General features: G+C 38.3%; 3 protein-coding genes across 8 annotated transcripts in view; 2 read left to right on the top strand and 1 right to left on the bottom strand.

Moving 5' to 3' along the window:
* Positions 1 to 336: 336 nt before the first annotated feature.
* On the bottom strand, positions 337 to 11,503 carry nup107 (nucleoporin 107). Of its 2 annotated transcripts, none has more exons than XM_015041654.1 (27): positions 11,416 to 11,503; positions 10,368 to 10,447; positions 9,907 to 9,996; positions 9,232 to 9,317; positions 9,025 to 9,160; positions 8,843 to 8,946; positions 7,987 to 8,102; positions 7,870 to 7,918; positions 7,581 to 7,652; positions 7,005 to 7,093; positions 6,858 to 6,933; positions 6,662 to 6,775; positions 6,484 to 6,574; positions 6,270 to 6,349; positions 5,686 to 5,745; positions 4,915 to 5,060; positions 4,790 to 4,838; positions 4,634 to 4,703; positions 4,437 to 4,552; positions 4,176 to 4,365; positions 3,186 to 3,292; positions 2,681 to 2,783; positions 2,425 to 2,585; positions 2,235 to 2,360; positions 1,637 to 1,750; positions 1,316 to 1,483; positions 337 to 553 (listed from the first exon to the last, which is right to left on the bottom strand). In XM_015041654.1, exons 1-27 carry the CDS (start codon positions 11,421 to 11,423, stop codon positions 446 to 448), a joined length of 2,709 nt encoding a protein of 902 aa, XP_014897140.1. In that variant the 5' UTR covers positions 11,424 to 11,503; the 3' UTR covers positions 337 to 445. The 2 variants fall into 2 exon arrangements, with proteins under 2 accessions (XP_014897140.1, XP_014897141.1); XM_015041655.1 differs by having other exon boundaries at positions 1,316 to 1,480.
* Positions 11,504 to 12,070: 567 nt separating this feature from the next.
* Positions 12,071 to 15,923, top strand: slc35e3 (solute carrier family 35 member E3). Its single transcript, XM_015041653.1, has 8 exons — positions 12,071 to 12,361; positions 13,091 to 13,555; positions 13,794 to 13,904; positions 13,986 to 14,045; positions 14,723 to 14,821; positions 14,910 to 14,992; positions 15,100 to 15,184; positions 15,288 to 15,923. The coding sequence occupies exons 2-8, from the start codon at positions 13,154 to 13,156 to the stop codon at positions 15,387 to 15,389; spliced, it is 942 nt and encodes a 313-aa protein (XP_014897139.1). The 5' UTR covers positions 12,071 to 12,361; positions 13,091 to 13,153; the 3' UTR covers positions 15,390 to 15,923.
* A 1,737-nt stretch (positions 15,924 to 17,660) lies between these two features.
* Positions 17,661 to 19,686, top strand: part of upf2 (UPF2 regulator of nonsense mediated mRNA decay) — a 29,146-nt gene continuing 27,120 nt past the window's right edge. For 4 of the 5 annotated variants that reach the window (XM_015041652.1, XM_015041651.1, XM_015041650.1 and 1 more), the window contains exons 1-2: positions 17,669 to 17,765; positions 18,990 to 19,358. In XM_015041652.1, coding sequence (XP_014897138.1) covers positions 18,991 to 19,358 — 368 coding nt within the window. In that variant the 5' untranslated portion in view covers positions 17,669 to 17,765; position 18,990. Of the gene's footprint in view, positions 17,766 to 18,989; positions 19,359 to 19,686 lie in introns of all 5 variants that reach the window. The other variant, XM_015041648.1, reaches the window with a different exon arrangement.

Raw genomic sequence — 19,686 nt, 5'->3', positions numbered from 1 at the left:
TGATGTATCTATTAAGTGCAAAATGTGTATTTTTTTGTACAATTCCAGCTTAATTACTGCTCTGACTTGTTCTTTCACCAAATGGCTTTTTTGAGCCATTATACTCCAGCTAACAGTTAAAAGATTACTAAATTAGCTGCAATCAAATTTTTTACATAGAAAAATTAAATATTTTAATTTTCAACAGTTGGCAGCAGCATATACTTTGTGGACCTCCTGGAGTTGTCCAAAACAAAGATATTTGCTCTTTTTTTGTCTTTGGGAGAACAAAAACAAGGATTCATCAGAATTTGATTATATTCAAGAGGAACCAAAAGTGAATATCCACAACTCTGCTACAAGAGAAAAGCTTTTATTTTGGGAAAAAAAAAAGAACAAACAATTTAGAAAAACAAGAGACTAGGAATTCAAACAATGTTCTGAATGTGTGGAGGTTCCTCTGAGGTCACGGCTGAAGGTCGTAGCCCAGCGGGCCGAGTCCCTGATCCAGCAGAGCGAGCGACGAGTCCCGCAGCTTCTGGAGAAACCTCCTCAGCTCCTCTTTAGAGAAAACCTGCAAAACAAAAAACCTTCATCAACATTTCAATGGATCCATCAATGTCATCTCAGAGCAGAGAACTGCCAGGCTGTGTTAGGGCCACTAAAGAGGAAATTTCCTCTGAAAAACTCAAAGTTTGAGATTACGCTCACATATTTTCTGAAAATATCAAACATTTGTTCAAAACAAACTCAAATTTTGGGATTAATCTGGAGGTTCTTAGTTTTAAAGTAAAAAAAATGCTAAAAAAATTAAAAATATTTTCGACTTTACAGATTTAGGAGTATTGAGATTAATCTCAGAAATTTAGAGAGAAATCTGGGAAATTTCCAATCTTTTCATAGCAAAATTCTGAGATTAATTTGAAGATTAATACATATTAATGCCAATATTCCTGAGTCTTTCCTTTTTCTCACACATTTTTAACTTTTGGAGCACAGAAATTTCTGAGTTTTTTTTCTAGCAAATTTCTGAGATTAATCTCAAATTTTCAACCATCTAAAGTTAAAAATTTCCAAGTTTTTTCTTGCAAATTTTGGAATGTTGGAGCTTGGAAATGTTACTGTTTTCCAAGTAATCACAAATTTTCTGAATTTTCTTTAAACAATTTTTTTTAACTTTTTGACCTCAGAAATGTCCATTTTGTTCTGTAAAATTCCTGACATTAGAGTCTTTAGGGGTAAATTTACTTCTTGTTTCCATCCACCATGGCCCTAATATCCCGTCGTAGAGAACTGACATTTAGAGGCGATTAAAGCTGGAGTTTATCCCGGTTACCTGGTAGAGTTTATGCTGGTCAGATGAGATGATGTCGGCGAGCCGCAGCACCTCCTGGTGTCTGGAGGAACTCTGCAGCACGCTGAGCAACAGGAAGGTGAGGCGAGGAAGACAGAGGGAGCGCAACGCTGCCATCTGGTGGCTTCGCTCCTCATCTGGCTCAGACTCCTAGGAACAAATACACACGATTAGTGTGTTTAGGTCTATCGCTTGATAAATTAAAACAAGCTCAATAAAATGTTTTATTTCTTGTATTGGGTTGTAATATTTTGGTTCGGTTTATAGCTAAATGAGGGAAACCTAATGGCAGAATGAACGAACCTCTCTGTTGTCGACCATCCAGCCTCCGTCTACGAACAGCAACACGTTGTAGATTCTCTCCTTCACGTCTTCAGTCAGGACGTCAAGACGACTCGACCACTCCGTCCTGGAGGCCTGAGGCACAAAAACACTCGATTCACACCCAACTGGAGCTGCAACATGGCCGATCTTTATTCCGATTTCAGACAGGTTGGAACTAAACTTCCTGTTTGTTTTTGAACAGAACATTTTATCTCTGAATCTCAGAGCAACACAAGCAGAGTGTTTTCTTCCCCACCGTCGCCTCATGCTTGCTCAACTGGAGGAACTGCAGCAAAGGTAACAACTCAATGAAATATGTTTGCCTTTATCAGAAAACTGAAAATGTAACCATTTATTTGATTTGAATTGGCTGCGTCCCTGAAGGCGGGGCTAGGTCCACCCAGGTGTTTTCACAGCTGAATGGTTGCCATGGAGATTAAAGGATTTCTTAAACATGCATTAAAGGATTGTAGCAAAACTCCAGGTTTGTTTTTGATGAGGAAAAAACTTTCTAACATGATACAAAGATAAAAAAAACGCAGATTTTCCACGATGCCGCCTAAGAATCTGTTTTTACCTGGTACTCCTTCTCTTTCATCTCATTGGCCACTCTCTCTGTGAATTTGGCCTCTGGCGCCAACGCTGGCCTCTGTGGAGCGGAGCTGCTGTGGCTGAACCAGTCAGTGAATGCCTCATGGGCTTCCTGTAAAAGGATAGCGTTAGCATTGGTACCGCACGCTGATGTCATCAGAGCCCCGCCCACTGACCAGGTAGGCTCTGATGCACAGGTGCTCCCTGATGGCGTTCTCGTCCTCCGCAGGAAGGGGAGCGGTCTGACCGACAGCGGTCCACTGCGAGTAAATCTCCCTCATCGAATCCTCGGGAACTTTGGAGAAAACGGCCTTGGCCGCGTCGTGTTTCTGCAGCGCTGAGGCAGAAACAAGATGGCGCTTTCAGTCACAACACCAGGAGAAAAGGTAAAAAGAAAAGAATAAAAAATTCCAGACGGCGAATCATAAGTACCCAAGAAGTTCCTCATGATGGCGTTGGACTGCTTCAGCGCCTCGGCTCGGTGGGCGGGGTCAAACAGCAGCCAATCAATGACATCAATCTTCTTCTGGTCGTCCTACGAGAGCAGAGGAAACGGTGACAGGAAGGAAGAAAAGAATTAAGGATGGACGGAGAAAAGGATGAAAGGAAAGTAGGAAGAAGTTTAGAAAGAAGATTGGAAAGGAAATAAGTAAATTAGGACACATGGATGGTAGGGAAGAAGAAAGGAAACAAGGAAAAAAGCAAAAAGGAAGAAGGGTATGGAAGGCAAGAAGGAAGAAAGGAAGGAGAGAAAAAAAGAAGGAATTTAAGACACTTTTGATGAGTCAGATTTTGCTTCCTAATTCCATGTTGAACAGAAAAAGATCAACTGTAGTTTAGGAAACCCTCCAAGAAATTAATGTTAAATATGAATCTCGTCCTTGAAAACATCTGGTTTCAGCTGTAAATAACGTTTTAATCCGACGCTGGTTTTTACCTGAGTCGTTCCCGTCTCCAGCGTCTGGCTGTGATGCGTAAAACCTGCGTCGTCTCTGCGCCGCACCGTCTCCACCACCAGCCGGGTGATCGCAGAAACGTCCAGACCTGAACACACATGGTCAGTGTTATTCAGAGCGCTGGCCGCCAGGGGGCGCTGTGGAGGCTTCACAGCCGGTCAGTGTTATTCAGAGCGCTGGCCGCCAGGGGGCGCTGTGGAGGCCTCAAAGTTACAGGGAAGGTGAGAAAAAATGCTAAATAATATTTATCCCATAAATTAAACCCTACATGTTTTGTTTAATGTTTTTTATATATAAAAAAAATAAGTTAAATAATTTATTTAAATTATTAAAATGTTTCTGATCCATCAAACTAGCTTAGCAAACGAAAAATGAAAGGAATGAAAGGAACCAACTGCTCAAAAAACCCATCAGGACTAAGAAAATAAAATTAATTTAATTAATACATCTGTCACAGTAACTAATGTTGCTAGAAAAATAAATTTTCCCAAAAGTTGAAGCAATAAACAATAATGTTTATTAAGACCATTTTAAAGTAATATGATAATAAAAATGTAAGAAGACATTCTCAAATATCAATAAACTTTAAATTCTAATGAGTGTTTAATACTGGAACTGGAAGACATTTTAAATATCCAAAATAAACAAAAACAACATAAAACAAATTATGAAGTCTGTGTAAACAAAATTATCCTTAAAAAAAGGCTAGCTGAGATCAAAACATGAAAAGAAGACTTTTATCGTCCAGTTTTTGGTGCAATTAATTGATTTAATGTTACATATTTTATCATAAATAGCCAGGATTGTTATTAAAAACTTCATTAATAACATTTTCTGCTGCAGAACTCATGGTCATCTAAAATCCAAATCTATGAGGCAACATTTACACTAAATTATTTGTAAAAATTATGGAATGATGAATAAAAAACTAAATGTTTTGCAGCAATGTCTGCAGGTTTGCAACAACCAACCTGCTGCAGTTGCCAGCTGCAGGCAGCGGGGGCGCTGCTCTGGCTGGCTGACCGTTTCCAGGAAGGCGGCGTACTGGTTGGTGGCCAGCGCCGCGGGAAGCTGACCCACGTAACTCGCCACCAGGTCGGTCTGCTGGTCCCGGATCAGGAGGGAGACGTACGCTTTCAGCACGTCCACACACGCTTCCTCCTTCAAAACAAAGAAATTACCTCACTGCTACTTCCCTTCACGTTTTAAGAAACATAAAAACAAAACCTTACCTTTAAAGCCAAACCCAGGGAGCGGAAAAACAACACCAGGTGAGTCATGAAGCGCAGCAGGTGCAGAGGGAGGGGCTTAGAGGCCGTGAGCCAATCAGAAAACTCCTCCATCAGACCTGATGACGACACAAGAGTCAGAATGAGCAAAAAAATAAATAAAAATCAGCAAAAATATCAGGAACTGGAGATAATCTCACCATCCAGATCGCCAAGAATCACAAACTTTTGGATGACATGAAAATGTTCTCTGGTTTCCTCCAGAACTCTCTGCTCCAACAACACAGAAACAGATTCACAGATTTACAGTCATGTGTTCATAACGTCGACCCTCATTCATTCATCAGGAGGTTCACCTTCGATTCTGACGCCTGCAGCTCCTCGAAAACTTTCTCCATGGTCCAGCTGAGAGGAAGGAAGACAGCAGAGAAATCAGAGCCAGGCTCCTCCTGCGGTTCCCCTCCAGCTCTGTGTGTCTTACTTGGCCTCCAGATATTCCCGCGGTAGTGTCTCCAGCTCCTGATGCATCATGCCAGATGACATCAGATCCTTTTCCACCAGCGAGTCCACCATGACCCGGAAGTACGCCCAAACGCAATCCTCCCACGACTCGCACACGGCCAGGATCTGAAACACACAAACGGCCAGCAGCCAGAAACTTTAGATTCAGATTTATTATCGAATAACGTGAAAACGGATAAATCACGTAAATGTGACAGATTTAGCCAGAGAGGCTAATTTCCATATGTAGCTCACAAACAGGTTATATTATATTATTACTATGGTTACATTAAATATAACTTGGAATATTTTATAGTGATGATATGAATTAGATTTTTTTTGGTCCAAAGTCTAAAATTCCATACATTTTTATTTATTAATATTTTTTAATGAAAATCAATTACCTAAGTATTTATACTGGTGTTAATACTTGTACATCCACTGTAATAATTGGACCTTATTCTTCATTTTTGCTCTTAGAAATAACATGCAAACCGTTTTATTAACGTTAAGGTGAAAAGTTGAATCACTGCAAAAACATAAAATCTTACCCAGTATTTTTGGTCTAGTTTCTAATCCAAACATCTTAATTCACTTGAAATAAAACTTACAAGTAAATTTTCAGCGAGTTTGTTTCAAGTCAATAATTCCTTAATATTGATGAAACATAGTTAGTTTGAGAACGGGCCCAGTGTTGAACCTTGGGGTACTCCCGTTTCATTCTGAGCTACATCTGAAGAGAAAAACTCACCGGTTTGATGTTTCCACTCAGGCTGGCGTAGATCGCCCGTTCGTATCTGTTCAGCTGCTCCTGAAACAAGAACAAAAAATTCATATTTGAATCAGGGCTGAACAATTAGTCGTGATTAATCGATTAAAATAATTGTCGACTTAGTAATCGATTAATCATTAACTGGAGAATACAATCTCAAAAAATGCCAATTTGCTTAAAAAGTAACAAACTCAGGCCACTACCAAGATGGCCGTCAGCTACAAAGTTCCTGGAAGTGTGACGTTGCATGACAACTATGCATTGAGCTCCTTTTGATTTATTTTTTATTTGTATCTTAACATATATCTAATATTGTGTAAGAAAATAGGCTTTTATGAAAAATATGCAGATTTCTTATCCAATTAACAGTCAGAATAATTGATCACTACAATAATCTTTAGGTGCAGCTCTGCTTTAAGTGTGAAATGTGTCTCAATTAAAATTTTGCCTAAATTCAGTTATGTTTGCTAGGAAAAACAATAGAAAGCAATAAGGGAAACTTTTTCAATCTTAAGCTCAATATTTTGCTTCCTATTGGACGCAGCAGGTGAAGGTGAGCGGACCTCCTCTGCCATCCTCCAGCAGCAGGCCTTCCAGATCCCTCGCTGTGGGTTTCCCTCAACAGGCTGCAGCTCTGAGTTTCCTGCAGGAACAAACACTCAGATTATTCCTTAGTTTTGCAGTTTTCTTTTTTTTTTTTCATAATTTTCCATCTGTGGTCATCATCACTCCTATTTTTAAGAACAATAATCATGTGAACATTTGGTCAGCAGTGACCTGAGGTCATGTTGGGGTCATGGTAGAGTTTCCAGCCCTCCAGAGTTGCTGCTCTCCAGGCCTGACCGCAGCGTTTACAAAGCCTCTGAGCCTGGAAACAAAACCCAAAACATGCAAAAACGCAATAAAAGCTGAAAGAGAAAAGAAATCCTGATCAACGAAGTGAAGTTTGCTGCACCTCGTCTGTCATTCCTGCTCGGATCAGGGTGAACAGGTTCTTCAGCAGCCGGGCATCGTCTTCTCTGTCCAGGTCTGCCAGGGGGCGCTGTTGTCGGAGGGGAGCGTCTGGGTCCTGAGCAGAAAAATGCAACCGTTACATGCTTACATGCTAACGACGCGTACGGACCGGTTTCCTCTGCAGAACCGAGCCTCACCAGCTCTGTGACCAGAGGAACGTGGAAGTCGGAGGCACTGCTGCTCCTCATCTTCAGAGCGTGAAGCGTGTTCTCCCTGAAACGCAGACAGGCGTTTTAAAACACGCAGGTGAGTTTCACCAAGGAATCATTAACAGATAAACTCACCAGCAGACGTTTTTGGCGTAGTATTCAATATTATCGGAAAAATCTCCGATCTGATCCTTGGCGATGCTCTCTAGCCAATCAACCACCAGCTGCAGTAAAAAACATTTTAATCTCAATATTGTTTCAGTAGAATGAAGTCCAAAAATTTGCAAAATGAGCAAAGATTCATCTTTAAGTTAAATTCATATTCAAAAATACTTTATGGATCCTAAAGGTAAATTTAATAAAATATAAAAACTTGAGTTTTCTCTAGAATCAGGACTGACCATCTTTCCATAACATGAAGAACTGAACCGTTCATAATATTCTGAATAAACTGAACATTTTAATTTTCTCATTAGTACATTTAGACACCTGTTTTTTCAGCAAGTTAATGATTAATCGATTACTAATTTCATTAATCGATTCATTGTGATTAATGCAATTAACTGTTTGAGTCTTAAATGATTTGTTGTTGCATCTTAGGCAGTAAAATGTTCAACTCAATAGATTTCTTAATATTTTTTAATATTGCATAAAATAAGCTTAAGTGGTAAAATAAAAAACATGCAGAATGTGCCGTTTCTTGCGCGTTACCTGGCTCTGTCGAACGATGGCGTCTCTCTGGAAAAGTTGCTCCACAACAACCTTCTCACTTTCACTGGGAACCTGCAGACAAAAACTAAAAATCTCATCTTTTCTTCAGATGCATCACAACGTTTTCTGACATGTTTATTGTTCAAACGTGACGGCGGTTAACAAAATTAACGCTGCATGAAGAAAGAAGTAATAGAAATGACTTCTTCCTATTTTTCTTCCAAATTCAGGAATTCTTCTAATCTTGCAGCTTTTGCCTCATTTTTAATTTTAAAAAACTTCCACTTACAACCATGTCGATCATCATGTCCTCCTCCAGCGCCAACTGGACCCGATCCCTGCAGAATCAGACCCCAGGTTAATTTAAAAAGGAGACGAAGGCGGAATGAGGGGGTTGGATGGATACCTGTAGAGAGAGGCGATGAGCCTCCAGGTGCAGTTCTCCTGCTGCAGCAGCCAGCGGACGCCCGCCGTCTTACTGTTCTGACCCGCTCGCAGCACCACGGACTGCAGAACGTTCACCTGCAACAGAACCAACATCAGGTTCTGTCTTTATTCATCAAAACGCAGCCAGGAATTTAGACTTTTCATACTCTATTTAAAACGATACCTAAACTTCATAATCCATTTTAGTTATTGTTGTTTTAGTTACAGTGTTAAATGTTCTTTAGAAATTAAAGTAATTTTTTTTTTATCTTATTGTCGGTATAATTGCATTAATATTACTATTTTAGTTCAATATGATATCCAACTGTTTCGTCACTGTTTATCACAATCATTTATGGGATAATGTAATAGAACTATAGCTGGAAAACGTATCATATCAGTCGATATTAGTAATTATTGATTCGTTTTTTGTTGTAAATTTCATTTGGTGCGGCGTTTCCTGTTTTATACAGTTTTTCTCTCCATTCTTTTTATTTTTATGCTGTTTTGTGGCAGAACATTAAATTGCTGCTGTGCCAGTTACCCAACAAGTTGTTGCTAGGCAACCAAAGTTGGGGGGGGGGAGGACTTGAAACTGCCAGCAGGTTGTTGCTAGGTAACCAAAGAATTTGTCAGTTAACTGTATCAGACGTCAGCAAATATTCTAAATATCTCATATTTTATCAGATGTATTAACTATTTATTCTGATCACAATAAATCAATAACAATATATCTCTTGATAAATGTGAGATATATTGTTATTGATTTGTCATCCAGCCCTAAATAGAATAAATAAAATGGAAGAAGCAGAACTCCATGGTTCTGTTTCTGGTACCTTCTCCTGGCAGATGTTCTGATAATCCTCCAGCAGCTCAAACACAGCAGAAGAAGAGTGTTTCAGGAAGGAGGCCAGGAACTCTGGGAAAAGACTGGCGGCCACTGAGCCAATCAGAGAGCACGATGTTAAAACGTGACGATCAAAACAACACAGCAGCCAATCGGACAGGAGTACCTCACCATCCTCTCCAGGGTCGTCCTCCTTCAGCAGCGCTGAGCTCAGGTTCGCCTCGTCGTCTCTGAAGAAGCTGCTGCTGTCCAATCCGGAGACGGGGGACATATACAAGCTGTTGGTCCAATCGCTGTCCTCCAAGTTCTGCTCACACGCAAAAAAATTAAATACAAACAAACCCAAATACAAGATGCGCTTCTGAATGCGTGTCTCACCACGTTGTGTCGGGGTGTGTGTGTGTATCGTGGCGTCCGAGAGCCAGAAACCAAAATGGAGGAGACGTCTGGAACTCTGGGAGTGACTTGGAGACAAAAAGACGGGAGCAAAGTTTGGGGTTTAGTCCAACATGAAGTGGTTTGATGGCAAAATAGTTGGACTGGGCTGGGGAATGAAACAAATTTTTTGGTTTTGAAGATTTAATTTTTGGAATATCTGGATTTTTTTTTTCTCCCGCCAATCAACTTTTTGGACCTCCATAGTTCAGTAATGTCAGGGCGGCCATCTTGTTTTGGACTTTGAATACAAGTCAAATTTACAGTGGAGTATTAGGGCCAGGCTAAGATTTTCTTTTTTATAAATAAAAGTTATGATGTTACAAGAATACAGTTGTAATAATACCAGAGTCAAAGTTGTAATTTGAACTTGAAATTTTTCTTGTAATTTTAAGCCATTTTTCTGGTAAATATTTTATCTTAAATATCGTAACCTGACCCTAATACGCCTCTGTGCACCGTCAGAAAGGATGAATTAAAATAAAAATCCCTTTTTGAAAATATTTTTTGTCAATTGTAATTTATATTTTAGAAATTAAGATTGGAAACCATAGCTAGATGGAAAATTCATTTATTTTTAACACATTGCCCAACCCTACGTTGAACTTTGACCCTCACCAGCCTGTCGGTACAGGGAAGCTGGGGTGTTCCTCAGGGAGCGGGCCGGGGTGAACGAGGGGCCGATGGGGCTGGCGCTGGGTGACGGGACTGAGCACAGGGTCAGGAACATAACCCAAACTTTTCTCTAACAAATGATTTCCATGACTAGTTCATTTCAAACCTCCTAAAAAACAGCAGTTAGCAATTGATCAACTAAACAACTGTTCTCAATATGTGCTGCAAAGATACTTAACTATGAGGGACACAAACAGCATTTTAATAACTTTACTGGACTCTGATGTTCTCCAATAGGATCTTTAACCTCTAAACTCCTGATTCACAAACCTGTGATTAAAGGAATCTTAATCATTCAACCCATGTAAAACAAAAATAATCTGTTTTCTCCAGGAACAACAGTCAAAATCAGGAGGTTTTTTTATCTGAGCTCACAAATAAAAGTATTTTTCCTTTAAGGATACAGGCCACTTTCTTCCTCCTGCGGGCGGCGACCGTCACCTCATCATCTCGCACCACCGGAGACGGCAGCTCAGCCTGACCCCTTCAGGACAAAAAGACACATGTTGGTATTCCAGTTGGTATTTTTATTCATCTGATCACTTAAAGTTGTACATTTAAGAGCAAAATATGATGAAATAGTCTATATATGGATGGAGTTAAATGGGTTTTTCATCCACTCAATTTTCCATCATTGTGTTTGTATGCATTGTTCTCTGAAGAGCATGCTCATTCAGCATAGACTTTTTATCATTTACCATCTAGAGAAATAATGTATCGTTTTCTAGACAACTGCCAAGTCAGGTGTGTGCTCAGTGAGCAGATTGGTGCATTTATTAACTCTATTCATGCTTTATATCTGTGTAACTTCATGTTATGATCATGCAACATTAACACCATAAAGTAGTGCTAATGTTGCATAAAGTTTTATAGCGCACTATTTGAGTATGTTAACCCTTGAATAAGTGTCGGTTGCTTCTTAACAGTCGTCTTACTGGGTTTGTAACTCTCATACTTTCTGGAGAACATTCCTAACTAATCTAATTGTTTACATCCAACACGGGTGTGTTTTCAATTCAAATTAAAATATGCTTTATTGATCCCAAAGGGATATTAAATGTTGCTCTTATGGATGCTAGGTTTTAGCAGTGATTGTGCATTGAAATCTGCTTGTCTGATACAGAAAAGTTCTAACATTAAAAATCATTAATTAAAGCGGGTCATCAACTCCGTTATTATTGGTTTTAAAGCTAACCGTCTTTATTCTCTCCATTCTGTTACTCACGTTAATGAATTCATTTTCCCATTTCCAACTATGACCAATTTAAATTAAGTGTAAACAAAATTAGTCTGCTAGCATCAGCATTCACAATGGAAGGGTTAGCATAGTTAGCATAGTTAGCTGCCGCTAAAGAAAACGACGCAGCAAGAAAATGAACACAAGTAGAATATAAAACAAGGAGCAAATTAAACACAACTAAAAAGTTAAAATTGTAAAATGACAAATTTTACCAGTCCATTTTAGAGAGTTGTCAGTTCCCGCTTCACGAGGTTTAGCAGGCTTTCTTCTTCTCTTTTAAACTCTCCGCCAACTGACATGCTTAATACTCTCTTCTGCCCCCTAAGGTAAAGAGTTAGATTGCACCCACACGGAGCCTGTCAAAGCCATTTTTTGAAAGTTAACTTAAGTTTCTTCATGTTTAAATGTTAAAGAATAACAACAGCAATAATTAATTTACTTTTACAGCCCTTTACAATATTCACTGGGCTAAACTAAGTGTTTCACTATGGATAAAAAATAAAATATATAAAGTCAACAATTTTGAAAACCCAGTATCGTTGATTACATTGTGTCAAGTGCCTTCAGTGGGAAATTATTACAATTTGTGTAAAGATTCACTATTTCCTACACCCTCGTGTTTTGCCAGTTGGATGTTTTCATTGGAAAGTAATGAAACATAAACAGATTTAAACTTTATTTTTGAGTTCTAGAGTATTGGGGCCATGCTAATAAAACAACATTTTGAGAATAAAGTCATAATATTACGAGAATTACAAGAAAATGTAAAAAATAATAATAATAATAAATAAAATAAAAAAGAGGTTTCACGAACATAAAAAATAAAGTGTTTTTCTTGTGTGTAGTGAGCCATCTCTCTGCCTGACCCATCTCTGCTCTCCAGTCCCCCCTCCGCTCCGTTAGCTGCCGCTGTGGCTCCGCGGTGTGAAACTCGGAGGAAACAGGAACAAACAGGACGATTCAGGCTTTAGTCAGTTGGACCGCTGCATGTCCACGGGCTGGGAAGAATAATCCACAGGTTCGGCAGAGATTCTGGATCTGGAAACCCCGGGACTGCAGCAGGAAGCACGGGGAACCGAGGCTAGGATTGGCTCGGTTATTTCCGTAGCGGATCCCGAAGTGAAGCAGGGAAGGAGAAAGGAAGATGGAGAGCCCCAGGTAAACTTTTCTCATTGCGTGGCAGACTCTCAGACACATTGACAAGTTGTGTGTGTTTTTCTAAAATTAAAACTACATTTCTCATTAAAGCTACAGGAACTCACTTTTAAATTATTTCTATTATATTTAATACATTTGGGATAAAAATATAAGTAAATTTCCCCGTTCATAAAGTTTTTAAACTAAAGGATAAATATAAATCTTTGGAGTCAAATGTCTCCACTAGAATAACGAGACTGGTTTGATTCCTGTTTTAGTGTTGAAAGTCATTGTAGTTTCAGACTTTATTCTCTGTCCTGAAGGTAAATTCATCCAAACGTCCATTAAAATTGTTGATGCATTCATTCATCTGTTCATTTGTCCATCTTTTCAACCGTCAATTTGTTTACATGTCCAATAATTTGGTTAAGTTTTGTCCATCCATTAGCTTCTTATGCAATTAATTTATCCAAAATTCATCCTTCTATCATCCATCTATTTATCCATGCATCTGTCCGTCCGTCCATCCATCCATCCATCATCCATCCATCCATCCATCTTCTATAAAAACTATATTATATCTGGATCTGTTTGCTTCTGTAGTTCAATATAAAATAATAATAATAATAAAAGTTGAGTTTATGAACTTTTTATCAACTTAGTTCTAATATTCTTATCTTTAGATTATATTTTCTCCGATCTGCATCAGTCCTGTGTGTTCCTCATTGATTTGCTCTTTCCCCTCTGCAGTCCTACATTTTGAGTGTGACAAATCCGTCCTGGGAAAAGTTGACCTGGGAGCCATCCGGAACCATGACCCGGCAGCTCTTTGGGTTCTCAGCCAACCGGCGCATCGTCGGTGGCCTGCTGGTCAACCTTTTCTCCTCCATCTGCATCGTCTTCATCAACAAGTGGATCTACGTCCACTACGGCTTCCCCAACATGACCCTCACCCTCATTCATTTTGTGGTCACGTGGTTGGGACTCTACATCTGCCAGAAAATGGACATTTTCTGTCCAAAAAGCCTCCCAGTGCGCAGGATCATGTGGTTGGCGCTCAGCTTTTGTGGCTTTGTGGCCTTCACCAACCTCTCTCTGCAGAACAACTCGATAGGAACGTACCAGCTGGCCAAAGTCATGACCACGCCCGTCATCATCCTCATCCAGACCACCTACTACAAGAAGACCTTCTCCACCAAGATTAAGCTGACGCTAGTGAGGAAAATCTATAGGGTTATTGTTATTGTTTGTTTGCATGTTTTAATGTATTTATAATATTGTATAAAGGAGGGTTAAGTGATTAAATGATAAATCTGCAGAATGTGCTAATTTTTTAATCGATTACAAATATAATTGCTAGTTTTGGTAATAAAAGACTGATTTTGGAAATCTGCTGTTTCCTTGATAAAACATTCACTAAAGGATCAGAGTTGTGCTTCATTTGTCCTTCCAGGTACCCATAACTTTGGGGGTGATATTGAACTCCTACTACGACGTGCGTTTCAACCTGTTGGGGATGGTTTTTGCAACACTGGGGGTTCTTGTCACTTCACTTTACCAAGTGGTGAGTAAATATCCACCCATGGATCCTCTTGAGAGCAGGAAACTAAACTGAAGTGACAGAAAAACCCTTTTTGTGTCTCAGTGGGTGGGGGCGAAACAACATGAGCTCCAGGTGAACTCCATGCAGCTTCTCTACTATCAGGTAAGAAGTCTGGTGCAGGTCGAAGGTCAGTTATTGCTCCTAATAAACAGTCCAGTTGGGACTTCTCTTATCACAACTGACTTGCAAAACTAAGCACAGCCTGCACAGTTTTTGCCCTCCATACCATGTTGATCAAAAAGAGACGCTGCATCTGGCAGCATCATGCTGAGGGGGTTTGTTTATAAAGCAGAGGAACTCCTAAATACTGGTTGATTATAGGAAGAACATTTCTGAACACAAACATTCAGACCACGCTTAGATGTTTTAGATCAAAACATATATTAAAATGGCCTAATCAAAGTCCATACCCAAATCTAGCTGCTTTACAACTATAACTGCTTTTCAGAGATGCGCTCCACCCAGTTTGGCTAAGTTTACTAAGAAGTATTTGCGAGAATTGCAGCGTCTAGACATGCAAAGCTGGTGGACACAAAAACTGAATAGCCGGAAAACAAATGCATGCCACACTTTTCAGATTTACGAAGAGAATTTTGAGAATCTGTGCATCAAGTTTTCCTTTATTTTCATATTTTGTATTTTTAAATGAATTTAATTTCTAAAAATATTTAATTTCATCATTTAAAATGTATGTTACATAATTTAATGAGACATTTATTTATTTATTTCATGATATATTTTGTTAAATCTTGTCCCATTTGGCCCTCCGTACACCTTAGGCTCCTCTGTCATCCGCCGTCCTCCTCGGGATCATCCCGCTGTTTGAGCCGCTGGCCGGAGACGGTGGGATATTCGGACCCTGGTCACTGACTGCTCTGGTCAGACATCAAACATGCTACGGCTAACGGAGCGGCTAACCCTGGTTTTTTCCTGAAGTTTTAACGTTGCTGTTCTCCCTCCAACCAGGTGGCGGTGCTGTTCTCAGGCGTGGTGGCGTTCCTCGTTAACCTTTCCATCTATTGGATCATCGGGAACACTTCGGCTGTAACGTATCCTTCAGGCACGGAGGGAGAAGGGTGGTGATGAGGGCTCAGGTATTTCAAGAGGGATTATTTATTTATCCGTCCGTTTGTTGTCCCTTGACTCCCTCCTTCAGCTACAACATGTTTGGTCATTTCAAGTTCTGCATCACTCTGATTGGAGGATATCTGCTTTTCCATGACCCGCTGTCTCTCAACCAGGTGAAGCTAACTTCCTCTAGCTCTGCTCCATGGAGTCAAACATTAATGTTCTCCTAAACTGTCTCTCTCTCTCTCTCTCTCTCTTTTTCTCTCTGTCCCTCAGGCGTTGGGAATCCTCTGTACGCTGGCAGGAATCCTGTCCTACACTCACTTCAAGCTGCTTGAACAGGAGGAGGGAAAAAGCCGCCTGGCTCAGAAGCCATAGGCTGACCTCTGACCCCTCACAGCAACTAGATGAAGAAACCTCCTTAGATGTCTCAGAATGTCCTTTAGAGGAACAAAACATTTCTTTAAAATTTTACTCTTCAGGAAGAGAAGCGGAAACAAATCGCAGCATCGCCTCGACTCGAAATCCAAAGCAGTGTTGGCTTCAAAAAACAAAATTTTTATTTTCAACAAAGATCAGGATAACGGCCTTTCAGGAGTTTTTGCACGGGCAGATTTGGGTCTGAGTTGTCTGCAGAATTTCCTGCAAATATTTGAGATTTAATTGACAAACTGGACGGTTTTAGAGCAACGGATCAACAGAAATCAGACCAAAACAAAGCATTTACCAGCCGGCCCCCCTGACGCTGCCTATTCTGCACATCGTTTGTGCTGCCACTCATCATGGGCTTCAGTGTTCATTTTAGGTATTTAATGATTTATTTACTCATATTCGCGGGTCAATTTGATTATGTAAAACAAAGACTGCCTTTTTATCAATCAAGTTTTAAGCACACAGGGTTTTTGCAAAAAAGCAAAAATACACAAATGTTAATGTTTGGTTAAATGTTTGAAGAGCAAAGTCGACTTTTTCAGATCATTAACTCCAAATACATAAAGTCTTACAAATATTTTTGTCTAGTTTCTAGTTCAAATATCTTAGTACACTTTAAATAAAACAAAACTAACTTACAAGTATTTTTTTTCGTAGCAAATAGGAGCATGTTTTAGGTCAATAATTTCTTAATATTGATGAAAAAGTATTAGTTCCACTGGCAGATTTTCACTAGTAGTTTTTCATCAATTTTAAGGAATTATTAACTTAAAATAAGATACTCTTGCTGAAAAGTTACTTGTAAATTAATTCTGTCTTACTTCAAATGTACTAAGATATTTTCACTAGAAACTAGACAGAAATACTTGGTAAGACTTTGGGGTTTTGCAGTGTTGTCTTGTTGAAACACAGAAACCCGAGTTAAGTAGGCATCTAACTATGGACTAGCTCTTGGGCAAGGTGATGGTGGTATCATGCTACAGGGCAGCACAAAATGGACGGAAAGAATAAAGATGGTGGGCTACCTCCACATTTTTTGACTTCACCTCAAATCAGCAGCTAGATGTTTGAAACTGGGACTCAGTTTGGTGAATCAGGAAACCAAACAAAACTTTACCTGCAGGAATCAGTTTTGGCTGATAACTCACTTTTTTCTTGGCTGAATTTAGCCTCAGACATTTCAGCGATGCAATTTTTTTCTTGAATGGATTCATTTCAGTTTTATTTTTACAGCAAAAAATAATCATGCTTTCATTGTCGTTCAATTTTTTCTTACCAATTTCTTTATTTTCTTAATTTAGTCTGGCTTATTATTTTATGTTTGTAGTTTAATTACATTCTGCAGTAGATTTATTTTTTATTCATTGTCTTTTTGTTTATGTTTTATTGTTTTAACATGGAATAAATTGAGTTGTAATAAATCGGGTTGTAATGTGAGAAATTGCAATATTCTGCAATAAACTGCTGAAATTATGCTGTAATTTCCTCTTGAGTTTTTAACTTCTGTAAAATTGAGTACATCTCAAAAATTAATTTTCATTTTAATTAATAAATGGTAAGAGAAAACCTTTATTTCAGGTCTTTTTAAGAATTGATATGATAAAACATATTTGTGGTCCTGAAATTAGATTTTTTTTTCCTTTACATATTAATATGTCAAAAACATAAATCAAAGATAAACTGAGTACAGAAAGTATTTTTTCAAATGATGATTTCATTAGGTGAAGAAAAGTTATGCAGCACACCAATTACTCAAAATAAAGACACAAAATTAAGGTTTTGTTGTGACCAAGTTAAAGTTTAGATTTGAATCTGATTCTGATGTTGTGTGATCTTTTCTATTTTACAATTATTTAAAAAATAAAAAAGCAAAAAAACATTTTAAAAGATGTAAGTAATGTCAACTATTTAAAAGTAGTAATAACTATAAAAAAATAATAGTTAATATATATTAAATGCGATAAAAAGGGTAATATAAAGTTTTAAATTATTTATTTTATTCCTTAGTGGGAGTGTTTGAGGAGAGAAATTGCTGGTTATAAAGTTTTATATTAGCCGCTTAGCATACAACTACAGGCGACCTTAAAAATTCCAGTTGACACAATTTAAATTTGCCAAATATATGATAAAGTAAAACATACATATATTAAAAATAAATTTGTATTTATATAGACCAATTATTTTTGCTGCCACAAAATTACCCATGTTTGTTTTATTTACTATATTTTTAATCAGGCAAAAAGTATAGTACCAATATAACAGGGTCCTTCTTTGGTTAACTTGGAAACCATTCACCGATGTTTGTTTTGGAGTCATCCGTAGGTAAAATTCATCTTTTTACAGCCACATTTCCACCGATTTGTGCCTATATCTGTTATTTTACCCTGTATGTTACTTACAGTCAACATTGCCACAGCTTAATGCGCATTCCCGGGGTGTATAGACGTCTGTTTATGTCGGTTCATACAATGCGTTAGCTAATGCTAATGCTAACTTATGAATTTCTAAACACATTTTAACGCTACAGCTTGTTAGTAGCACCCTGAAATGAAAGCACATCGACGAGTTTAGCTGTTAAGAGCTGAAGGAACTTGTCTTTTTTCAGTAAACGTGTCAGCTAAGGTCTGTGGTTAAAAGGCGGTTCGTTGGTTTGATTTCCGACTCTTCCTCACGATGCAAGTAAATGGTTTTGTCGTTAAATTAGGTTTTGAAATAACTATTTTAAAAAAATCCCTGACTTGTTACAGCTCCTACGGTTTAAATTACTTTTTTGCGTGGTAATAGTTGGTAGTTTGAAGAAATGGTGCAGCAACATTCCAGGTCTATATTATGAAGTTGAATTGAACAGAACCGTGTGGAGTTAAAATCAAATTTTTGTCTTTAAAACTGGTAACTTGTAGATTTTTTATTTTATTTTATTTTTTTATTTTTTTACAAAATAAGGAATAACTTCTTTTGCGCAGGGATTTTTAGAAGTTGTTTTAATCAGCTGTTACATGTTAGTGTGTCAGATTGCCACAAAAATGACTTATTATATTAAAGTGTAAAATTCATCTGCTCTGCATCAAATTCAGAAATACTTTATGAATCTCAAAGGGAAATTAAATGTTTTTGAGACTCATTAATTAGAATCTTTTAGAAAGGTTTTGTATATGGTGAATTATTCTTGAAGAAAAGTCATAATAAGTTAAATATTCACAATCGTTATTGGCTTTTTGAACAGTTTTACTTTTTTTATACCAATGAAGTGAAGCCCAAACATCCAGTTTGTATCTGGTTTAATTTAAGTTATCTGGTATGTTTTGACAGCACCTTAAGTTTAAGGATATTTTCCTTTTTGATTAATAAACAGTTCTCTAAAAAGGTTCAGCTCTGAAATTGGTATAAAAGCAGTGTCATTTATTAGGATTTTACTTTTTAATGACTTCAACAGATAGAAAAGTTGCTGATTTTAAGCTTCAGTTTGGTTTATGCTTCATGGTTTTTAAGGAATCTGAACAGTTTTCTATTTTGTTGAAGAAAGTTTTTTTTGTTCTCCATCCTCAGTATGCCTGCTGAGAGCAAGCCCTCAGTAAACATGGATGAAAAAGACGTCAACTCCTTCAGCAACAAAGAAAAAGAGAAGGACAAAGAGGATGAACGGAGGGCGGCATCTGCTAGAGACAAGGCTAAAGAGGAGGCGAAAGCCAGCAGTAAAAAGGATGCAGGCAAGGAGGAGAAGAAAAAGCGCTTAGAGGAGGAAAAGAAGAAGAAGGAGGAAAAGGAGCGAAAGAAGAAAGAGGAGGAAAAGCAGAAAGCGGAGGAGGATCAGAAGAAGAAAGAGGAGGAGGAGAAGAAGCAACAGGAGGAGCTGCAGAAGAAGCTCGAAGAAGATGAGGCCAAACGGCAGCGTGAGGAAGAGGCAGCGCTGCTCAAGTGAGTCATGAGTAACTTCATAATGAAGAAGAAACCGAGTGATGAGGTCAAGTTAAGTTTGGATTAATCCAGTTCATTAAGAAGATTTCATTGAGAGATTCTGGCTTTTATTTATCCAGTTTAGGAATTAAGCATAACGCAAATAGAAGCTGCTAATTTTATTATATCAACGAGTCACAAAACAGTTAAATTTTTGTTAGATGCATTTAGATCAAATCCATTAATTCTAAAATCAAAATAATGTCAGACTTTCAAATGTAAACATAAATATAACATGATTCTCCGTGTTTGGAACCAGAAGACACGGTTAAAGATCTGCAGATCTTTA

The sequence above is a fragment of the Poecilia latipinna genome, unplaced genomic scaffold (assembly GCF_001443285.1).
Source record: "Poecilia latipinna isolate Pla-1442-1.1 unplaced genomic scaffold, P_latipinna-1.0 Scaffold560, whole genome shotgun sequence".
Lineage (NCBI taxonomy): Eukaryota > Metazoa > Chordata > Actinopteri > Cyprinodontiformes > Poeciliidae > Poecilia > Poecilia latipinna.
Note: the sequence above shows the minus strand (reverse complement) of the source record. Positions and strands in the feature narration are given on the sequence as shown.

Coding starts and splice junctions, on each gene's coding strand:
- slc35e3 (XM_015041653.1), top strand. CDS start 13,154: ATGACCCGGCAGCTCTTTGGGTTCTCAGCCAACCGGCGCATCGTCGGT. Junction 13,556..13,793: donor CCAAGATTAAGCTGACGCTA/GTGAGGAAAATC, acceptor TTGTCCTTCCAG/GTACCCATAACTTTGGGGGT. Junction 13,905..13,985: donor TCACTTCACTTTACCAAGTG/GTGAGTAAATAT, acceptor TTTGTGTCTCAG/TGGGTGGGGGCGAAACAACA.
- nup107 (XM_015041654.1), bottom strand. Junction 9,318..9,906: donor TTCCCTGTACCGACAGGCTG/GTGAGGGTCAAA, acceptor TTTGTCTCCAAG/TCACTCCCAGAGTTCCAGAC. Junction 5,746..6,269: donor GCTGGAGGATGGCAGAGGAG/GTCCGCTCACCT, acceptor TTCTTGTTTCAG/GAGCAGCTGAACAGATACGA.